Source organism: Orycteropus afer, unplaced genomic scaffold (genome assembly GCF_000298275.1).
Source record: "Orycteropus afer afer isolate SDZICR_OR568_19922 unplaced genomic scaffold, OryAfe1.0 scaffold00844, whole genome shotgun sequence".
Lineage (NCBI taxonomy): Eukaryota > Metazoa > Chordata > Mammalia > Tubulidentata > Orycteropodidae > Orycteropus > Orycteropus afer.
The window spans coordinates 741,125-763,375 of NW_006922431.1; the positions used below are offsets into that span (position 1 = coordinate 741,125).

Sequence of the window (22,251 nt, forward strand, 5' to 3'; positions counted from 1 at the left end):
AGAAAAAAAGAAAGAAGCAATAGATATTAGGTAGAGAGAACAACATGTCATTTTGTAGAAGTTCAGCTGTCCTTTTCTTCTAGAGCAGAGGGTTCAAGGGGGCACAGGGAAGGAGATAAGGCTAAAGAAGTTGAGAAAGATCAGATCATGAAGAGCCTTGCATGCTATGCTCAGTTGTTTGGATTTGGCTTCAGGAAGATAATGTTTCCTTGCAACACAGCTTGCTGACTAAATGAACATTTCTGGGTCAGGATCCTTCAACAAATCAGTGAATTTATTCTTCTGGGTTTTCCCTGCAGTCAGGAGATTCAGATGGTTTTTATTCATGATCTTCTCTGGCATCTACCTCCTGACTCTCATTGGAAATACAGCCATTATCTGTGCTGTGTGTTGGGATCAACGTCTCCATACTCCTATGTACATCCTGCTGGGCAATTTTGCATTGCTGGAGATGTGGTATGTCAATTCCACAGTGCCAAACACATGGTCAACTTCCTCTCTGAGACTAAGACCATATCTTTTACTGGTTGCTTCCTCCAGTTACATTTTTTCTTCTCCATGGGCTCTACTGAGTGCTTCTTTCTCTCCACAATGGCCTTTGATCGATATCTTCCTATTTGTCACCCTCTCCATTATGTCACAATTATGACTGGACAACATTGTTTCAATCCAGTGATTTCTTATTGGATATATGGCTTTTCTCTGATATCTGGTACCTGTTATTCTCATTTCCCAACTGCCTTTCTGTGGCCCTAATGTAATTGACCATTTTGTATGTGATTCAGGTCCATTACTGACCCTCTCATGTGCTCCTGCCCCCATTTCCAAGCTTGCCAGCTATACTCTAAGCTCCCTCATTGTCCTCCTTAGCTTCCTTTCCATCCTCATCTCCTACATTGTGGTTATACTTACTGTGTTTAGGTTACCCTCAGCATCTAGTCGGCATAAGTCCTTTACAATCTGTGGATCCCACCTGGCTGTGGTACTGCTATTCTGTGGTACTCTTATGGTGATGCATGTGAGCCCTGGGTCCAGCCACTCCACGTTGATGCCTAAGATCATGACCTTGTTGTATGCAATGGTGACTCCACTCTTCAACCCCCTGATTTATAGTCTTAGGAATAAGGAAATGAAAAATGCTCTGTGGAGAGTTCTGGAAATGTTTAAAATGTCTTTAGAAGCTTTTGGTGACAGGACCAGGAGGAGTGTGGAATAATCTAGCTAAACTATCTTTTTACTTTCACTCATTTTACAATCATTCATTCAGTAAATATTCACTGAATATCTGGGGTTGTGGGTGGAAGTTCAGTGTTAGGGACAATGTCAGTCAACAGAATACTAGATATGTACATTTTAAAATAGGAAGGGCTTGTGTTTCTATTCCGCTTCTAGTTAGGTTACCAATCTTATTGTGATGTCTTGGAAAACAGAAGGAATTCAAATCAGAAGATCTGGATCTGAACTTAATTCTTCCATTTATCAGCTATGTAAATTTGGCATGTCACTTAACTTCAATTGTAAAACAGGAGTAGGCATTTCTATACTAGAGAACTATTAGTATGAGGCTTTAATGAGATAATGAGTATATAATTTCCAAAAACAATCCCAAACATGTAGAAAGCACTCAAATGTTAATTGAGTATGAACTTTGATGAATCATGTGCTCTTGTGTTCTTTGTAAGAATCAAAATAAATCATAGATCTACCTATGGAAGTTACTTCTTCGTTAGCTTTGGCAAAGCCCTTTACAACAGACCTTAATCTTCTGAGATATAGAGTACATATTATTCCTCCATTTCAACTCAAAATAGCATGTGTTTGGTCATATTATATTATAGAAGTAGTTTCCAAGCTGGGTTTTTTGTGCCCTTGGGGCTAAGTGAAAAGTTTCCAAGAAGTACAGAAGCATTAATAGTTTCCATTTCCAGACCTCATTTTACATATGTATATTTTCATAAGCCTAATCTGCCAAGGAACACACCTACAGTTGAAGTTCCATGTGGTTCTTATTTCACACATCCTCTTCTTTAATTGTTCCTCTCCCACTTCCCTATTCTGATTCTTAATATGATTCATTGCTTAGATATATAAAGTTCTAGTTAGGGCATTAAATGAATAAAATTAAGTACTGCTCTCTCTACTGTGAAAGCTAGTAACTTTAACTATCAGATAATAAATCCTTTTGCAATAGGTAGTAAGTAATCATTTGTTCTTAACACAATTGAAGGCAGTTGTTCAGTTTGTCCCAAAAGAAGAACTTGAGGCAAGGACTTGTGTATATAAGTAGTTTATTGGGAAAAGGTCCCAGGAAGAAGGAAGAAGAAAACCTACTATAGTCATTTGGGACTTGATTCCACTGGAACCTCTGACAATTGTCTATCTGAATGTCATGAGGCTCAGGCATTAATCAACTAGTCCCTGATTGCCCCTGGGGATATTAACTCCCCTATATTTCTAAGATGCATTGATTGGTGGGCCAGGCAGCACCCCTACCTTCAGAAAAGTTCCTAGGAAGGAAACAGAAAGACACATAGCCTTGTCTTGAGGTAGGAGGGATGCTTCTGCAGCATACATCAGAGGTAGGTCTGGAAACCAAACATAGAACCTCAAAAACATTCACCTAAATTCAAATTCTGAAGCCATTAATAGTATGACTTCATAAGTGTCTCTCTCCATTATCCTATGTGTAAAGTAGCAATCATAATAGAACTTTCTTTGCAGTGTTGTGAGGATAAAAAGAATCAGTCTTAAAAGAGAGCCTGTTGATGTATGAATATTAAAATACTTTCAACATTATATTTTATGCTTTTGTCCAATGGAGGATTTATTCCCAGAACAAGCTTTAATTTGGAAGTGACTTCCATCCAAAATAACACTAGTCTTCCCCTTTTCTAGAATGTAGCCCAAAACATGAGCATTAGAACAAAGAGTTAAGTTGTCAAAATACCTAAATTCAGATTAATGAGAGAAAAAGAGAGCATAGTTATTATTGTGTGCAATCAAGTCAATTCCAATATATAGAACTGCCCCATGTGGTTTCGTAGGCTGAGACATTTCTACCTGGATGAATTAATCATATCATGTAGACCCTAAATGCTTTAAGTAAAAATGGAAAGGACATTAATTAATTAAAGTAAATACAGGCATACCTTATTTTGTTGTATTTTGCATGATTGCAATTCTCAAGTGTTACGTTTTTTACAAATTGAAAGTTTGTGGCAAAACTGCATAGAGCAGGTCTATTGCTGTTTTTTTCCCCACAACATGTGTTCACTTCTTGTCTCTGTGTCACCTTTTGGTAATTCTCATAATATTTCAAATTTTTTCATAATGCTATTGCATACTTAATAGGCTACAGTATAGTGTAAATATAATCTTTATATGCACTGGGAAACCAAAACATTTATGTAAATCATTTTATTGCAATATTCACTTTATTGAGGTGGTCTGGAACTGAACCAGCAATATCTCCAAGGTATATCTGTATTTATTTCATATTAGTTAGGAAGTATTTCAATCAGTTGATTTAAATAGTAATGCTTCTTGCTCTTTACCTTCATATGTAAAGATTTCTGCCATTCTTGGGAGGTCAGTTGGCACAATGATTAAGCACTCAGCTGCTAACTGAAAGGTTAGCTACTGAAACTCATCCAGTGGCTCTGCAAAAGAAAGACCTAGTGACCTACTCCTATAAAGATTGCAGCCTACAAAACCATATGAGGCAGTTCCACTCTATCACACAGGTCACTATAAGTGGAAATCAACCCAGTGGTAACTAACAACAACAGCTCTTCTAAAAAGTCATTTCCAATTTCTCCAAATTTTATTATCAATGTCCTCTGTATCTCAGCATTTCCTTTACCTGGCTCTCCACATCCTACCTCTGTAGTCTCCAACCCACCAACAGTGACATTTGAAATGTTTCTCAACTTCATGTCTGAACTTTTTACAACACACTGCATCTTACAGTTCCTCAGACTGTGTCTTCTGGATACTCCTGGCATCCTTCTGGATATTCCAGATGGAAAAGCTATTTGTAAATCACAGTGCTTCAGAAAAGTTGTCACAACTCTTTCCTAATTCCTCACAGAACATATAATTGTCAACTTTTTAAAGATTCATAGAGAAGAAGAACTTTTCTAATGTATAGAGGCCAAGTGCCAGGTAAATATGTGATGAAGAAAGGGCACTTTTAATTTTGTGCAGCAATAAAACTATTTAGCTGGAGACAGAAGTATATAGTTTATCAAATAGCTCCTTTGGAGATGTGATCCAGATCAAGGTCATGATAGTTTCATCTGTTGATGTTTGCTGAGGTTTGTGACACCCCTGTGTCAATCTTCTTTCATTCCATAATTTCTTAATACTGATTTCATAATGCTCCTGGTTTAGGGCAATTTAAAAAGAGGTACAAGTTACTGGAAGACACATAAACACAGCTTCCACTGAACCATTCTAAAAGACTCACCAGTGGGCTGGAGTGGAGAGCAGGCTAGGGGAAGAACTTCTTTTTAAAATTTTGTGTTAATGCCCAGAATGTAAACGTTCATGACTTCTGGGACTCATATTGAGGAATACTGCCAAATACAAAAAAGAAAAAAAATCCAGGGACCCCCTCATCCTTGATATCTTTCCCATGAGAATGTGAAATAAAAGAAGTTTACTTATGATAAGACAAATAATTTTACTTCTGTCACCCAGCTTCTGTAGTAGAAAATTTTGTTTAATTTTCACAAGCATATAAGGAAAATCAATCCTGAACATTTAGGAAAAAAAAATTATTAAAAATAAAACTTCATACTTTCCTTTCCTTTTGCAAATTTCTGCAAAAGTGAACGACTACAAATAAACTTAAAGCCATTGTTTTATACAGAAGATATTGCAACAATACAACCTTAAAAGTCAATATCGGTAAGTAATATTATGCAATCACATTTTTATGATGCCTATGCAAACAACAGCAGCAACAAAAAGTCAGATATATAGGTTTTAAAGGAATGAATGCCAACTTAATGTAAAGTATATCTCTTTCCTTTGCATCTTTATATGATATATTAAGTGATATCTTTAACCCAGAGGTGAAAAGTCATACCTAAAACCTCCTTTCTGACTCTATTGCATAATAGGATGGGTTTAGGTAAGAAATAAGTACATTTATTAAATACTAACTTTGTGCTAAGTTCTAGGTGGAAACTGTCACAGAACAACCCTGCCCAAAAATAACAAGCTTAAAAATTGATTTAACTTTACATAGTTCTTTCATGGTATCATAGAAAGAGAGAGGTTTAGAAACAGGTAAACGTGTTTCTATGCAGACAGCTACCTTCTGTGCCCAACACTGAAAGTATATGGCCAAGAATAGGTAGAAACATTCCCTTTTTAATTGATGATTCTGTTGGAAAATGACATGTTCATTGTCTTCACTTCATTCTAAAAATGGCACATTTTAGATTAGTCATAATTGATAATAATGTGTCTCTTAACTTTGCAGATTACCGACCCAATGAATGTCTCCAAGAAAAATTCCAGTTTTGCTTTTGTGAGTGAATTTATACTCCTAACTTTCTCTTTTGAGTGGCAGATTCAGATCCTCCTCTTCTCACTCTTCACTACAACATATATTCTGACCATAACAGGAAACGGGGCCATTATTTGTGCACTGTGGTGTGACCAGAGGCTCCACACCCCTATGTACATGTTCCTGGGAAATTTCTCCTTTCTAGAAATCTGGTATGTCTCTTCTACAGTCCCCAAGATGTTGGTCAACTTTCTCTCAGAGACAAAAACTATCTCCTTTGCTGGTTGTTTCCTCCAATTCTATTTCTTTTTCTCTTTGGGCACATCTGAATGCTTCCTTTTAGCCATCATGGCCTTTGATCGGTACCTTGCTATCTGTCGTCCCTTGCATTACCCTAATATCATGACCAGTTATCTCTGTGTCAAACTAGTCATTATCTGTTGGATTTGTGGATTTCTGTGGTTCCTGATCCCCATTATTCTCATCTCTCAGATGCCCTTCTGTGGCCCAAACATTATTGACCATGTTGTATGTGATCCAGGGCCACTATTTGCAGTGGCATGTACCTCCGCTCCAGCAATCCAAATGTTCTGCTACACTCTAAGTTCATTAGTTATCTTTGGTAACTTCCTCTTCATCCTTGGATCTTATACTCTTGTCCTTTTAGCTGTGCTGCGTGTGCCTTCAGCCAGTGGGCGACGTAAAGCTTTCTCAACCTGTGGGTCTCATTTAGCTGTGGTATCACTGTTTTATGGCTCCCTGATGGTCATGTATGTGAGCCCAGGACTTGGACATTCTGCTGGGATGCAAAAAGTTGCAACCTTGTTCTATGCTATGGTGACCCCACTTTTCAACCCCCTTATCTATAGCCTCCGGAATAAAGAGATGAAGGCAGCCTTAAGAAAAGTTCTGGGAAGTTTCAACATAAGCTAAGACATACTACATGATTTCTTCAGGATTAGGTCAGTATACTCAATAAAAAGTAATCAACATTACATAGTTATCCAAATCTTCAAGTATAAGTCTAGTGATATTGATTTGACTTATTAAAGTAAGTTTCTATGGGATAATTTACAATCAGACAATGGTCAAATTTTGTAGGTAAATTGAACTATTGGGTTCCACTTTGGCATTTCAGCTGTGCATTAACTAAGGAATATACACATTTGAGTATTTTTTGAATAGTTTTCATATGGCTAATCTGTGATAAAAATTCCTATGTTCTACTTGATAATTTATAGTTCAAGGATCAATAAAACTATAACTGTTTTTGTTTGCTTATTTGGTTGTAAATAAAATTTAAAAAATAAGCTATACTTTTCTGATTGTTGTTCTTATATTTTACTCAATTACTTGGGTGATATGGTCATTTCTGACAAACTCTTAGAAAGCAATATATCCAAAATTTCTATGGGATAATAATAACATTCTTTCCTAATGGCATCCATTCATATGTTGTTTTCATATTACCTCATTTTAAGCTCCTAAAAGGCAGATTTTAATTCCATGTATAATAACATCAGCTAAAATATTCAGAAATGCAGTATTCTGTTCACCTAATATTTTTATCTAAATGAAGTATCATTAAAAGAAAAGAAAACTTTAATGGATCAGTTAATTGAGTTTTTGATGAGAATATCTTATCCTAAAAATTGAAGAGGGAAAATGTTTCACCTGGGAATAAATTATTTGCATTAAATTTGTTGCTGAACAGTAACATAGTTACTGCTATTTGTTGCTGAACAATATTATGATGCTGTTAAGGAAAATTCTAAAGCAAAAATGCATCCATAATTCAATCACTCTAACACAACTTCCTATTTTTATGGTGTCTGTTTTATTTAATATGTCAAACTTGTTTCTTATATGGAAAGTTTATGATCATCATTTTTAGGAACTATATTATTTCATGACACCTCTGGTGGCATAGTGCCTAAGGCATTTTGACTGCTAACCAGAAGGCTGGTAGTTCAAACCCACCAGCCACTCCACGGAAGGAAGATTGGGCAATCTACTTCTGTAGTGATACTGCCTCGGAAACCCAAGGAGGGGTCGCTATGAGTCAAGATTGACTCGACAGCAGTGAGTTTTATATTATTTCATTGAAGTAATATTGTATGGATTGTGAATTTTTATGTATTGAGATGAACATTTTCCTGGAAGGAGTGTTTTCCTTTCAAGTAGTTTGAAGATGGCTTGTGAAGCATAATAAGAGAGGGAATTTGCAGGAGGAAGATTAGAAAGAAAGAAATTCCACCAGTACACAATAATGACTACTTACAGAATGAATACTCAGCATTCAGTGGTAATATTACTACAAATTCCACATCCTCTTTCCATCCACCACAACTTTTGTTGGACATTAAAGTTGTTTCCATTTGTTTTCTATTAAAAAAAGAAATCTCAAAATAATCTTCACAAGCATTTGCTATGATGATTTTTTACAAACCCAAATTAAGACTCATCATCTAACCTATAAAAACAGAACTCTCCCAGAAGATCCAGGATAGAAGAACACAAAATGCATGCAACAATTTTTCTTTTAACATTTTTATCTTATAACAATTTCCTTGCAAAGGCATGGATTATTCAGTTCAAAAAGTAGCAAGTTATTTTAAGTTTTAGCATAGACATCTCAGATAGAAAAGCTATCTGCTCCTTTGATATGAGAAGTTCTCAAACCCCATTGTCAATATTACTTATCAGAATTCTGCCACATATATCTCACTTATACAATCCATCAGGGAGCTCTGGTAGTGTAGTGGAAAAGCATTCGGCTGCTAACCAAAATGTCAGTGATTCAAACCCACTACCTTCTCCATGGAAGAAAGATGAGGCAGTCTGCTTCCATAAATATTTACAGCCTCGGAAACCCAACAGGGGTCGCCATGAGTTACAATCAACTTGGGCAATGAGTTTGAGTTTAGTTTGTTTGTTTGTTTTATATAGTCTATTAAGGATTTTTCCTAGCCCTATATCCCCTCCCCAGAGAATATAATTTTTAAGTTTCCTGAGATCTGATCAGTAAAGGGCTCTGAAGAACAGATCGTCAAAGCAGGCAATATTTCCATCAAAACTCCATCAGAGCTCCCTCTCTGGAGTTAGTAAAGTCATGCATTTCTGCAGCCACTAGCTTTCCTATTGTCTATTCTTATCACCCCAAACACTATGGTTGATTCAAAATTCTTTCCATAGTATTAAATTATTTGACTTAACACTATAATTTATCAAAGCCAAACCACATTCCAAGGAAACAGAAGGAGAGCAGAGAGAGATAATTTAAGAATAGCAATAAGAATATTCTTTTTTTTTTTTCCCCAAACATTTAAAAGTTTCTTAGAACAGAGCAAGGTATTTAAAAATAGGTGCTGGTTAGTTGTTTCCTTAGGGGAAATGAAAAGAGAAAGTATTTTCTGCTTTCAACTATGAGTCATGGCTTTTATTAGCTGCCTTTATATCTGTGAAAGCTGGCAGTTCAAACCCACCAGCCACTCCAGGGAAGGAAGACAGACCAATCTACTTCCTTAAAGATTTACCACCTCATATACCCAGTGGGGGTCACTCTGAGTCAGAATCAATCAATGGCAGTGAGTTTGGTTTTTTGGTTATATCTTTGTTAAATTGACCAAGCATTTAACCTCCCTTGATTGCAACTAATTCACTCACAAAGTAAAATTTATTTATATAATGAAACTTTATATATTTTATCTCAGGTAAAATGAGTGTACAGGGTACAAAGGAATGCAGTATTACAAGAAAAGAAAAGAAAATTATTAGTCTAACAATTTTAGATTTGCAAACTCACCACCACGTTGTCTTACTGACAATATTGAAAGGAATAAGAATTAACTTTGTGAAACACTTGTTTTGTGCCACACTTGTTCTAAGTCCTTTATATGTATTACTTCATTTCTCACTCATGACAACCCAAAGACATTAGGTCAGTACTATTATATCTCCAATTTACAGAGGATGAAACAGGCACAAAGAAGAACTTAGTGGAAGATGGTATCTGATCTCAGGAATACTAACTCCAGAGCCCACACTCTTTACTACTATAGACAAAAAATGTCAACACTTTGGAATCAGACTGTTTGCTTTCAAATATAAATTCTATCACTTACTAACTGTGTGAACTTGTACAAATTATTTAAACTTTCCATCTTGGTTTTTCTTATGTGCATAATGGAGCTAGGGATAATACTTTCATCAGAGTGGCTATGATGAGTAAATGCGGTAAATCTGTATAGTACCTTATGCATAGTATTATATGGAGTTGATTAATATTATTATTAATCAACTTTATCTTTAGTAATATTATCTTTCATTGTATTATTATCTCTTAACATAAATATTATTAATATTATCATTATTATCTTCATTTGTAAAGCTAATTAATATAATCTTTCATTTGCAAAACTCTTTGTCATTTACAAAATACTTTGGCATACTCTCTCAGTCCATCCTCACAAAAACTCTATAACATAGTTAGGGTAGATAGTCTCCTAGTCATTTCATAAATGAAATCCAAAGGAACTGAGTGTGTTGTCCAAGGTCATACAAATGATAAATGAAACAACTAGTTCTACTGACTTCAAGTTCAGTAAGATTTCTTCACTATCATGCATTCTTTCCTGGGACTATGGCTAAATCTGGGAGTTGTGGTGGCATAATGCCTAAAGCATTTGACTGCCAACCAGAAGGCTGGAAGTTCAAACCCACCAGTCACTCCTCAGAGGGAAAATTGGACAATCTACTTCTGTAGAGATACTACTTTGGAAACCCAAAGATGGCTCTATCTCATGTAGCTACTTTCAGAAGAACTACATGACCACGCAGGCCAAAGAACTATATATACATGAATGCTGAAAAGAAGAAACAAATATAGGAGACATACTTGTAAGGAATTTATTTTCTATTCTTTTAACACAATCACTACACTATGTGGAGAATAATTATAAGAAATATTTAAGAAGTAAAATGTTTATTATGCTATTAGGTGGAAAAGACAGATTACAGAACACTATAATTATATAATTCCAATTCAAATATAGAGTGATGATATTATGGGTAATTTAAATTTATTTTTCCTCTTTTATGTTAATAGTCAATAGATTTACATAAGTTTTCAAGAATAAACTCTTTATCCAGTTTTCAAACGATGAAGAGTTAAAAAAAATAATGATTGGAAGGGAATATAAAATTTAGAGTAACACTTTAAGACACAACTTAATTGCATCTGTCTTCTTTTTACACATAAGGAAAAGAAAATGCTACTGTCTTTGCTAAGCCTTATAGCTGTGCTTTTCCACAGCTTTTCAAAGACTTTTCAGCGGAGTCACTTGGTGGAGAGGAGTAAATGAGGTTGCCTAGTGCTTCTATTTCACTCAGAATCAGCTCCTTCTCTAAAGTTCCTGGTAGAAAACTCTGGCTTTGCAGTTTTTATATGAGATGTTTGGAACAGAAAGAAATGAGCAAAAATGGATGTATACACCACATAATCAAGTGAAACTCCAATGAATCATCTCAAACAGGAAAATTTTCTTCAGGGACTTCCCAGCTACATGTTTCTACCTCTCACCTGAGCTCCCTGCTTACCACCATTCCAAGAGCCAACTTTCCTAAAAAGGTCATTTGAATAATTATTCCTTAGATACCTCTCAATTTTTTATTTCTCTTTTCTTTAACAATGTATTTCAAATGTCTATCTCTTTTCAAGAAATAACCCATTTACCTACCATACATATACTTTAAATCATCCTAGTAAAAAACGTCATTTTTTGAAAAAATGGGCATTCAGCTTATTCTCCAGAGAAGCAAAGAACACAAAACTTATAAGTTTGAATAAATGATTATTTTTATTAAATAACTCATTTTATCCACACTTTATCCACTCGAATAGTGGAGACAAAGAAGAAACTCAAGATATATCCAAAAACTCAGAATTGTTGTATATATTACACTTAGATTTGGCTACATATAACAGAAAACCCAAACACAGCAGTTTATGCAAGATAAAGATTTTCTTTCTTAAAATAATCCAGAGGTAGACAGTCCGTGGCAGTCCAGAGGGAGACTATCCCAGGATGTCATTAGGGACCCAGGCTTTCGTAGCTTTTTGATCTATTCATCTTGTCACATGTTTCCATCCACCAGGTCACCTTATTATCTAAGGAAGGAAATTGAAGTTTCAGGCAACAGAGAAGAGACTCACTTATATTCCTTTTTTATATAAAAAAAAAAAAAAAAAAAAAAAAAACTGGGCACATTATTACCAGTATAGAATGGAGAATTGAGAAGTTTAGGAAAAAATTCAATATTAAGCCTGCAACTAACACCCTCTACCACCAAGGTATTGGAGTACGAAATAAGAAACTAAATACATAATGGAAATTTAGAATTAATCATCTACTTTAAGAGGCTGAAGGCTCTGGTGGCATAACACCTAAGACATTTGACTGCTAACCAGAAGACTGGCAGTTCAAACCCACCAGCCACTCCTGGGAAGGAAGATTGAGCAATCTACTTCTATATTGATACTGCCTCAGAAACTCAAGGAGTCACTGTGAGTCAGATCTGACTCAACAACAGTGAGTTTGGTTTTTTGATTTGAAGAGGTTGATCCTCCTCTTAAGCAAAGCTTTATGTTAGATTAAACAGCAAGAAAGACAGGTTTAGTGGGTAGAAGGGCTTTAAAAGACAGAAATAATAATAATCAAAAAATTAAAACATTACAGAGAGTAAAATTTTAGTCAGAACTCATGAATATATAGAAAAAGCAAATTTGTTTCCACAATCCCTAAACAGAGTAAATCATTTCGTACTTAAAAATGAATGCTTGAGACAAAAGAGAAAAGAACTACTTTAATGTGTCCATATCAAGCTTTCACAATTGTTACTCTAAGAACAGAGGGAGAAAAACAAAATATATTCAAAAAAGGTGTGGTAGTTAAGGTTGTGTGTCAACTTGGCTGGGCCTGTTTGAGTGGCTGGGCAGTTGGTGGTAGTTATTCCCCATGATGAGACTGGCAATCAGCTCCACAGTTGGATCTACCACAAGTAGCTGAGTAGCTGCTTTAGGGATGTGGTCTGCTTCCCGTATATAAGAAGCAGCTTTGTGAATGGTCTCTAATTCACGGCACGCTTGAACCCTGCATGTAGCTGTGTCATTGTACAGCAGCCTGCCATGCTCTGCTGATCTTGGGACTTTCAATGGACTTGAATTAGTGACCTGCCATGCTGTTTGGTAACAATGGGACTGTGCGTTTTCACTTGTAAATCTTGAGTTTGTCAGCCTCAGCAGCCAGCAGCTTCCTGAGGGAAGAAAAGCCTCCAGCTTCAGTGGGCTGGGAGCAGGAGGTAAAGCTGAAGCCCAAGGTTGAGAGGCTTTCACCCAGCCAATGGAGCCTGGCACTTTGAACTCAGACTGAAAGACTCCAAACTGTAAGAGAATAAACTCTTGTTTGTTAAAGCCATCCTACTTGTGGTATATTTCTGTTACAGCAGCACTAGGTAACCAAAAGAAAAGGTTTTAATCAAGTTAAGCGTTTTACAAGACAAGGTATTTCTCTCTTTGGAATACTAAGTTACCAAAGCCTAGTTCTGGCTCTGATTACAAGGGTTCCTTCCTAGAAGTTTCTAGGCACCCCATATCATTTGGAAAAGAAAATTCCCTGTTCTGATAAAGTCTACTTTTTACTTTCTTCTCCCCTCAACCTTAGTTTCAGGGTTGATTTCCCTAAGGTAAGATTGTGATTTCCTAAAAATAAGAAAAAAGATTGTGGTTTCTTTTTCATTCTTCCTGCTACAAAGGAGCTTAATATTAAGACTCTGGGCTAGGGAGGAGGCATAGAAATGTTGGAGATGGTTGGGGTTGGTGTTATTATGAGGAAGCAAACTCTCCTGAAAAATGGAAAAGAAACTTTTTCTTTAGACCTAAGCAGGATGTGATAGAGAAGTAGTGAGAAACGAAATCCCCAAGTCAGATTGGAAAAGAGGAAACACGAAATAGCAAAAGTTGAGATGAGAGGGTAAAAGAAGAAAGGTGCAGTTGGGGAGAAGTTGAGAGATTCACAGAGCACTCTTCACTTTGCCCTGGCATTTCCTACCTCTGATAAAATGAGAGGGGTGTCACACCTACGTGTGAGAGTGGGTACAAGCAATTATGGAGGAAAGAATCACAGAAGAAAAGGCTTTTTGCACCTATGCTACAAAAGGCAAGAGAGACTCCTTCTGACTCTTAATCCACTGATCTCCTTTTCCTCTGTTCAAAGGTAAGCAGACTGCTGTCCCAGTACCAGGTAAACTTTGCTGATAAGGTAGAAGAGCAAATAGTGAAAATTGCTGGGAGAAAAAAAAAGGTTTTTATTTAAAAAAAAAAAAAAAAAAAAACGAGCATCTCCCCTACATAGAGATCCCAGACATCTCTAGAGAATGTCAAGTACCTGGAGCTAGGTAGGGACTAGGCAAGATATAAGGAGGACATTTAGGTTAAGGCTTACCAGAATTTACCCCATCAAATGAGCGACTGTCATTTGTAGACAATTTAAGTGATATTGTCTTTATCAGTTTAAGTGAGTAATTTAAGTAAGGAATGCCCATAATTCCTGAGGACAAAGGACCATCCTTGGCTCCTTATCCTACTCCCAAGATTATTTTGTATTCTTAAAATATGAAGGTGATTGTGTCTTATTGGTCTGAGATCTCATAACTAATACAGTCATTGAAATCTCCCTAGATACTAGAATACAGAAGAAAGTTCAAGTATAACATGGCACATTATTTGCACTGTTGGAAGCTGGGGTGGAGGGGAGGCAAGGGTTGTGAAACAGTTCTTCAAAAATGCAAGAGACTAACCATGGACATAGAATGATGTAACATTAGGTATCCCTGGGTGGTGCAGTTACTGTGCTTGGCTGCTAACACAAAGGTTGACAGTTTGGGTTCACCCAGAAGCTCCTCTGTAGAAAGATCTGGCAATCTACTTCCTGAAAATGAGCCATTGAAAAGCCTATGAAACACAGTTCTGCTCTGACAAGTAGGGGGTCACCATCTACTCAAGGCAACTGGTTTTATTGTCCGATTGTAATGAGGCCGTAATGAGGTTGATGGTTTTGCAAAGTTGAGTCATGAGTCCCCAGACCCTTCTCCTCAGGCCTTTGCTGAAGTCTTAGTCATATATGGCTGCTTCAAGTTTATTTCTTGAGGAAAGCAGCTTCAGTGCTTCTAGCACCAGCTTTACTATGATCAGCCAGACATGCTATCCTCAAGAAGAACTCAAGGGGAAAACATAAAGCAGACATGTGGCTGACTAGAGGAACTCAAGTTTTGCACACTAAGGCCTCCCTCCCTGCAGAGAGCCAGTGGAGACTGAAACAAATCTTCTAATGCCAAATCCTCCTTTGCCCTTTGGCATGAGTTACTGAATAAGCCCAAACCCTCCTGGGAGAGGAATGTCTGTCACTTATGGTTAACTAACACCTATCCCTCTGCACCCATCATGGGGATGACACGGGACCAGCAAGCATTTTGTTCTGTTATTCACGGGGTCTCCATGAGCAGGAGCTGACTCCAAGGCACCTAACAACAACATCGTTCAGGAACCTATATGAGGGATGTATGATTACTGCCCATTTTATAATAGATAACTAGAGAAATGGAGAATTTGTTCTACCAAGGAGAAGAACAAATAAACAATGAGGGGGAAAAAAAAAGTTACCTCCTACCTCTAGCCCTGTGTTCTGACTACAGAAACAGTAAGACTTCATGTTTCCATTGTTCATCAACTTTTCATTCCTCTGCTTTCTTTCTCTACTACATTTACTTCTCAAACATTTACTTTGTTTTCCTGAACTAACTTTCAAGGCTCTCTTTATTTTCCATCAGCTCAAGAGTAGAATTCACTTGAAATATTTCCCTAGTACTGCCTGAAGACTACTGTAGTGTAAAGGATACCAAACCTGAAGGCAGAACACCTGGATTGTCACCTCACTTCTGTGATTTTCTGTTTCTGTGAACTCAACTAAGTTAATTAGCTTCTCTGGCATTCATTTACCTCATCCATAAAATAAGGATAATGACATTGGTTCTATGTATGCCATATGGTTAAAGACCAAATTAAAGTGTAGGTTTAAGGTCTTGTCATGTGTGCATCAGCACCAATTTTCCCCTCCAGTCCACTGTTATGTGACAAGCATATTTGCTGCCTAGGGTTGTAGGTAGCCCCTCATAAGCTGAGGACTCCATCCTTAAAAAAACTCAAAAACCTAGCCTAGCCACCCCCAGCAGGAGGATTGGAAAATGTCACCAGTTTCTCTGCTGGGATCCATGCCAAGTCACTGGCTTTTCTTGCTGTTCCTCTATGTCCCCTTCTCTGCTGACGCTCTGCTTGAAGGGAGGCTCTCATGAATGTGCACAATGTGTGTCCTCTAGTCAGTTGTGTCTCCTTTGTATCTTAATCACAGAACGGTGTCTCTGATATCTTGTGGAACTCCCCAAGGTGTTATATGGGTCAGAGGGGCTTGGGCTGGGATCATCAGCTTTGGTAACATTGATATCCATCTTTCTTTCCTCCTTCCCTAGAAGCAGTAACAAGGATGGAAAGACCTTTGCTCCTTCCCTGGAAGCAGTATCAAGGATGGAAAGACTTTTGCTCCCCACTACTCCTCTCTCTCTCTTACTGCTGCTCTTGATGAGCTTAGGCTTGGGCTGGGCGTGGACTACTCCTGATTGCGTGGTAGGAGACAGCTCCCTGTTATCTAACATCTCCTACTATATCCCATTCTGTTCCTTGGCACCAGGACTGCACCTTTTTGCATCATGCTCCAATGTTAATGACCTGAAACGGACCTTGACAGCACTGCCCAGGAGATTAGAGGCACTATGTCTCCAGGGCACAGTTTCTATCTTACCAGCTGATGCTTTTGGGCACTTTCCCACACTACAGCTCCTAAGGCTACAGCTGGGCCCCATCAGGATTACATCTGGAGCATTTCAAGGATTGGACCAGTTGCAGCACCTTTTCTTTGAGCACCCCACTTCCTGTTGTCTGAGTCTATTTCTTCCTCCAGATGCCTTCAAGCCCCTCAGATTTCTCAACAGCCTTTCATTCCAAGGCTATTGCCTGAATTCTAGCCAGAACATCCAGTTGCCTATCAGTCTTAGTAATCTGACCCTGACACACAGCTGTCTGACAGAGCTACAGGAATTGCAAAGACTCTTTCCAAGCTTTGGGCCTGATTCCTCACCCATAGCCAACTCTAGCCCATGGTCCCCATTCCTAGAGATGCTGGATCTCTCTGCCAACATACACCTGAGTCGGGTTGGTATCAGAGCCTTGCATGGCCTCCAGCTCCATTCTCTGAGGTTGGATGGCACCCAGATAAGTGCATTAGAACTCTTAAACTCAGGGTTGCTTCATCTGGATTCCCTCTCCCTTGTGGGTACAGGTCTAGAAAAATTGCCCAGGAATGTGACAGCCTACTTTAAGCTTTTAGCACTCGACCTTGGGAGGAATCAAATCCAGAACATAATGGATGAGGACCTCCCAGGCTTCCACTCCCTGGAACACCTCAACCTTCATGCCAATGGCCTGCATTCATTGCCAATCAGGTTCCTGAGTGCCTTGCCCCAGCTTCAAAGGCTTAACCTATCAATGAACAAGCTGGGACCAACCTTAGTGCTTCCGGAAGTACTGGTTAGCACAAACCTGAGAGTGCTAGATCTATCCCACAATGAGCTCAGTGCTCTGCCTTCTAGAGCCTTCTCTCTTCCTCAACTCCAGGAGCTCTGGCTGGGTGGTAACAACATCTCTAACTTATCCAATGAGACCTTAAGGGGATTGAGGTGGCTAAAGACCCTAGATCTGAGTTGGAACCAAATTAAGGTGCTGAATCCAGGCTGGCTTTCCTCTCTTCCTGCTCTTACCTCACTGAACCTCCTGGGCACCCATATAGAGTATTTCTCTGGCCGGCTGCTCCAGGGTCCCCAGAAGCTGAGCCATCTGTGTCTGAGTTCTCCTGAAATGCTGGAACTCTACCCTCCCTGGCCTTCAACACTGCTCAGTTTAGAGGTACGAGCAAACACCTACATCCAGTTTAGTGTTCCCCATGGAGAACCTTTTCTATATTTGGAGAAACTTACCTTACAAACTTCCAACGTGTTGCTGTATCCGAACAATGTCACAATCCACTTCCCTTCCCTGCGCCACCTCACCCTGCGAGGTTGCAGCCCCAGTATTTTCTCTAGCCATCAATCCCAGAGGTTCTTCCCACAGCTTCCTTTCCTGGAACACCTGCACTTCTGGTCTAATCATGAGGGACCAGAAAACCTACAACTGTTTGGGATGCCCCAGCTGCGAGTGCTGGAGCTGGGGGACATGGAGAACCCCCCCTACTATTCAAGCCCAATGAATCTGGAGGTGCTACTGAAGGAGCTGCCTCAGTTAGAAGTGCTGACTTTGAGCAACCTGAACTTTGGGAACCTTTCAGACTCCACCTTCAGGGGCCTGGGCCTCCTACAGCTGCTGCTGCTGAACTCTGAATGGGCCCTGGGGATGGACAGCAGCCTCCAAGAACTTATCCCCCAGATGCCTCAATATGTTTATTTCTCAAATGTCACCTTCATCTGCCAATGTGAAAGCTCTTGGGTAGGGCCTTGGGCAACACAGGCCCCAAATACCTTTGTGTATGGGCTACAGAAATCAATTTGCATGGCCAATGCCTCTGACTACTCCAAGACTCCACTTCTCTCTTTCTTTTCTGTTCACTGCCTAGATGACCTCGGACTTCAGAGCTTTCTAACTAGCTTTACTCTGGTGCTCATGCTGATCATTTTTGCTTTGCTTGGGTGCCCTAAATGGCCCTGGCTCCACCACCTCTGGACTCTATTTCATGCCTGGTGGTGGAAGTTGGGTGGCTGGCACCACAGAAGCCACTACCATTATGATGTCTTTATATCCTGTTGTAGGCAAGATCAAACCTGGGTGCTGGCAGAGCTGATTCCTGCCCTGGAGAAACCTCTTCCAGATGGTGAGGGTTTAAAGCTATGCTTACCAGAGAGAGACTTCGGAGTTGGGCAGGACAGGTTGGACGCAACGTTTGCCAGCATGAAGAGCAGCAGAGCCACTTTGTGTGTGCTCAGCCACCAGGCTTTGGGAAGTCCCTGGTGCAATTTAGAGTTAAGTCTTGCCACCTACCACTTGGTGGCCAAGTCTGGAACTGCTCACCTTCTGCTGCTCTTTCTGGAGCCTATAGATCGGCAGCAGCTGCATGGCTACCACCGCCTTGCCTGTTGGCTTCAGAAAGAGGACTACTTGAATCTTCCCCAAAGGAGTACTGAGTGGGTGGCTTTCTGGGAGCAACTTCGGAGAAGACTAAGAAAAGCTGTACAAGAAAGAGAAGATTGGAGACCATGAAAGAGAGATTCAGCCATATGGAAAGAACTCTCAACAGATCTCTGGATGACCATCGCATCACTGGAGGACAGGCAATGGGTAGGCAATGCTTAGCTCAAGCCCAGTTGCCCATTAAAAATAATATAGATGAAAAAATCAAATCCCAATGGAATAATATATTTAAAAGCACTTGGAGGCAAACAAGTTACCCATTGGAAAAAAGAAAAAAAGCTCTAATGTCTGCTAGTCTCTCACAACACAGACACCCTCTAAGGTAGAACACAAGAGTGCATTTTTTAGAATCACATCTGAAATGAATTAGGCCTGCCTCTGTTGAAAGCAATGTATTTACTTGGACTTGGTAAATAATCTACTTCATTCTGGAAGAAAGGGGGAAGAGTCAATAAGCTATTGTTAGTGCCCTGAAGTTGGATTGAGACCAAGCTTGAAATTCACCAAATATCCAACAGATTCAAAGAACTTTTCCTAACTCATGATGTTCTTATATAAACAGCATTGTGTACTTGGTAACAATAATTTAAACCCATATTACATAGAGGGACTCTCAGCATGCAAATGTTAAGTGATTTACCGCCTTGGCAGAGCTAGTATATCACAAGGTTTAAATCTGGACCAAGTTCCCCTGAGTTGCAATCCAATATTCTATGTTTGTTACTTTACTTTTATAGTTATCTCTAGGGAGCTCTGGTGGTGAAGTGCCTAAGGCATTTGACTGCTAACCAGAAGGTTGGCAGTTCAAACCCACCAGGCACTCCTCAGAGGAAAAGTTGGGCAATCTACTTCCGTAGTGATACTGCCTCGGAAACCCAAGGAGGGCTTGCTATGAGTCGGATGTGACTCGATGGCAAACACAACAGCAACAACAAGTGACCTCTAACCAATATCAATTTGCCATGCTACAAAGTCACAGGGGCTGCAACTATGTGCTCAAGCACAGCAAAGATTGTATGGATGGTGTAGAACCAGGCAGTGTTTCATTCTCTTGTATATAGGGTCTCTATGAGTCAGAACCAACTTGACTACACCTAACAACAACAACACAAAGTTAAAATAGGCCAATGTGGCAAACCTCTTAGAAATACACACATATGATCTATTTTCAAGAACCATTTCTAAAGAAAAAATTGCAAATTCCTATAAATTTATAGGAAATGTTTTAAGTGCTCCCAAACAGATGAATATTTGAACAAGAAAGAGTAGTTTATAAGCATGGAATATTATGAAGCCATGAAAAATCATGCATCAGGGAATATTTAATATCATGGAAAAAGATTCATAATATTAAGCAAAAATGTTTATAAACTACATGTACTATGACTCCAGTTTTGAAAAAAAAAAAGTTGTTGTTGTTGTTGTTGTTATATGCCGTCAAGTGGTCCCTGATTCATAGCAACCCCTCCTTGGGTTTCTGAGGCAGTATCACTACGGAAGTAGGATTGCCCAGCAAAAAGTATATGTATGTATCTAATATATAAAATATGTGAAAAGAGAAGACTAGAAATGTAAACTAGAAATGACTTAGAAATGAGATCATAAATTACTTAAACTTCTTCCTATATTTTCATTTATTTTTCATTTTTTCCTGTGGCTCAGTGAATTGCTTGGTATGGCTTTTCTAGCCATAGTCTTTGTAACTCCCATCAGATTACTGGGTGAGACCATGCAAATAAGGTGTGTGTAGAACTCTGATGTTGGGATTGGTTAGTTTTGTCACTCTGCCAGGCTTAAAATGAGCCTTCCTAGAGATAAAAAGGGGATCTCACTGCCATCAAGAGAGAAAAGCCAGAGGTGGAATGGAGTGTGTCCTTGGACCTGAGATGCCTGCACTGGGCCTCCGCAGCAGAGATGACCTGCAGATAAATGCCCAGCAGAGAGAACCCAGCAGAGAGATACACAGCTTAGAGAAGACAGCAGTGGAACCCAGTGGCACAAGACAGAGCAACGGGCTTTTCTGGCCCACCAAGCGAGGAAGTTGAGTGTCATTGGGCAGGAGCCTTGCTGGCAGAGCGAGATATACATAGGTGTACTGACTAGCAAAGCCAAAAGAGCTTTGTAACACTTGCTGGAGCAGGGCAGAGGCCAGGCCTAGAGACGAAGAGCCAGAGAGCCATGCCTGCCCTCAGGCACAGCAGAGGGGAGACTGACTTGATGGAAGAACTAGGTCCTGAGCGTGTTCCTGAACCTGAGTTGTAGCATGTTACTTCCCTAATAAACCCCCATAATCATGAGTATTGGCTGTGACTTCTGAGTAATCATTACAACAAATTATCAAACCCAGTAGAGAAGCAGTGAGTGCCATGGGAGGGATAGCTGGTGTTAGAATTGGCAAAAAAAAAAAAAAGGTGTCAGGTGGTGACATGTCTAACCTCGTAGGCATAAGCCTTGGGCTGCTGATGTGATTCTGTCTCCCTCTTGTGAAGTTAGAAGAGGTCAGAAGACCCCCATGCCTTTTATGCATTTCTAAAGTAAACATTTATTTTATAATAACAAAATTAATTTTTTTCAAAAAACAATTTAACAAATAATTTTATAAAAGTAATTTCACTAGTTTAAATAATTCTCAACTTCGTGGTGACACAGCAGCAATGGGAACTTGTGAGAAAGTATGAGTGCTAAAATCTGAAGACATACAAGAGGGTAAAGCCTCTGTAAACAAACTGTATCCACTTTAGAGCCCATCCTTGTAGAATCATTTGTGGGCAAACTAAGGAATCGCTCAAATTTTGCCTCAAAAGTGCAAACTTTCCACATTCATTTTTTCTGGGATAAAAGATAGATTTCTTCAATTAACAGAATTGGGCTATTTGCAGTCCTATTGATAAACTAATTGTACAAAATAGCCTTGGAAAAAAGCACTCAGACCCAGAGGCACAAAGCCAAAAGACTCCAAGAATATAACCTGAGATGTCCCAAGGAGGTCAGCCTTGACACAAACAGAATCCTCCTGGTATTGATGCCTTCCAGAACTAAGAGATAAGGCTCATAGTCATAACTTAGTCTCTTCTCATGGTTTAAAGAGCCATGGTGCTTGGGAGTGGAACACATAATCATAAGCTTTAGCTCAACCTATATTAACCCTGTGTGATAGTTGGATCTGTGTGTCAACTTGGCTGGACCCCAGTTCTGTGTAGTTGTTCCCATGATAGGATCAGATGACTGTGTTTTGAGTGGCCAATTTGTTCAAGGGGAGTTTCCCTAGGGGTGTGGCCTGCTTCCAGGATATCCAGGGACATCCTGAGAAGAGAGACATTCTTCTGTGGATCGGCATTCTGTTGTGCTGCCTACAACTGTCCGTGAGTGAGCAGTCCACCGTTCGGCC

The 22,251-nt window shown here is 39.1% G+C and overlaps 2 protein-coding genes and 1 pseudogene across 2 annotated transcripts; all 3 read left to right on the forward strand.

The window, feature by feature from the left end:
- The first annotated feature begins 232 nt into the window (after positions 1-232).
- On the forward strand, positions 233-1,216 carry LOC103212083 (annotated as a pseudogene).
- Positions 1,217-5,470: 4,254 nt separating this feature from the next.
- On the forward strand, positions 5,471-6,451 carry LOC103212061 (olfactory receptor 11H12-like). Its single transcript, XM_007958064.1, has one exon. The coding sequence runs from the start codon at positions 5,471-5,473 to the stop codon at positions 6,449-6,451; it is 981 nt and encodes a 326-aa protein (XP_007956255.1).
- A 3,298-nt stretch (positions 6,452-9,749) lies between these two features.
- Positions 9,750-18,932, forward strand: LOC103212084 (toll-like receptor 11). The gene is made up of 2 exons (XM_007958082.2): positions 9,750-9,754; positions 16,100-18,932. Exons 1-2 carry the CDS (start codon positions 9,750-9,752, stop codon positions 18,930-18,932), a joined length of 2,838 nt encoding a protein of 945 aa, XP_007956273.2.
- The last annotated feature ends 3,319 nt before the right edge of the window (positions 18,933-22,251 follow it).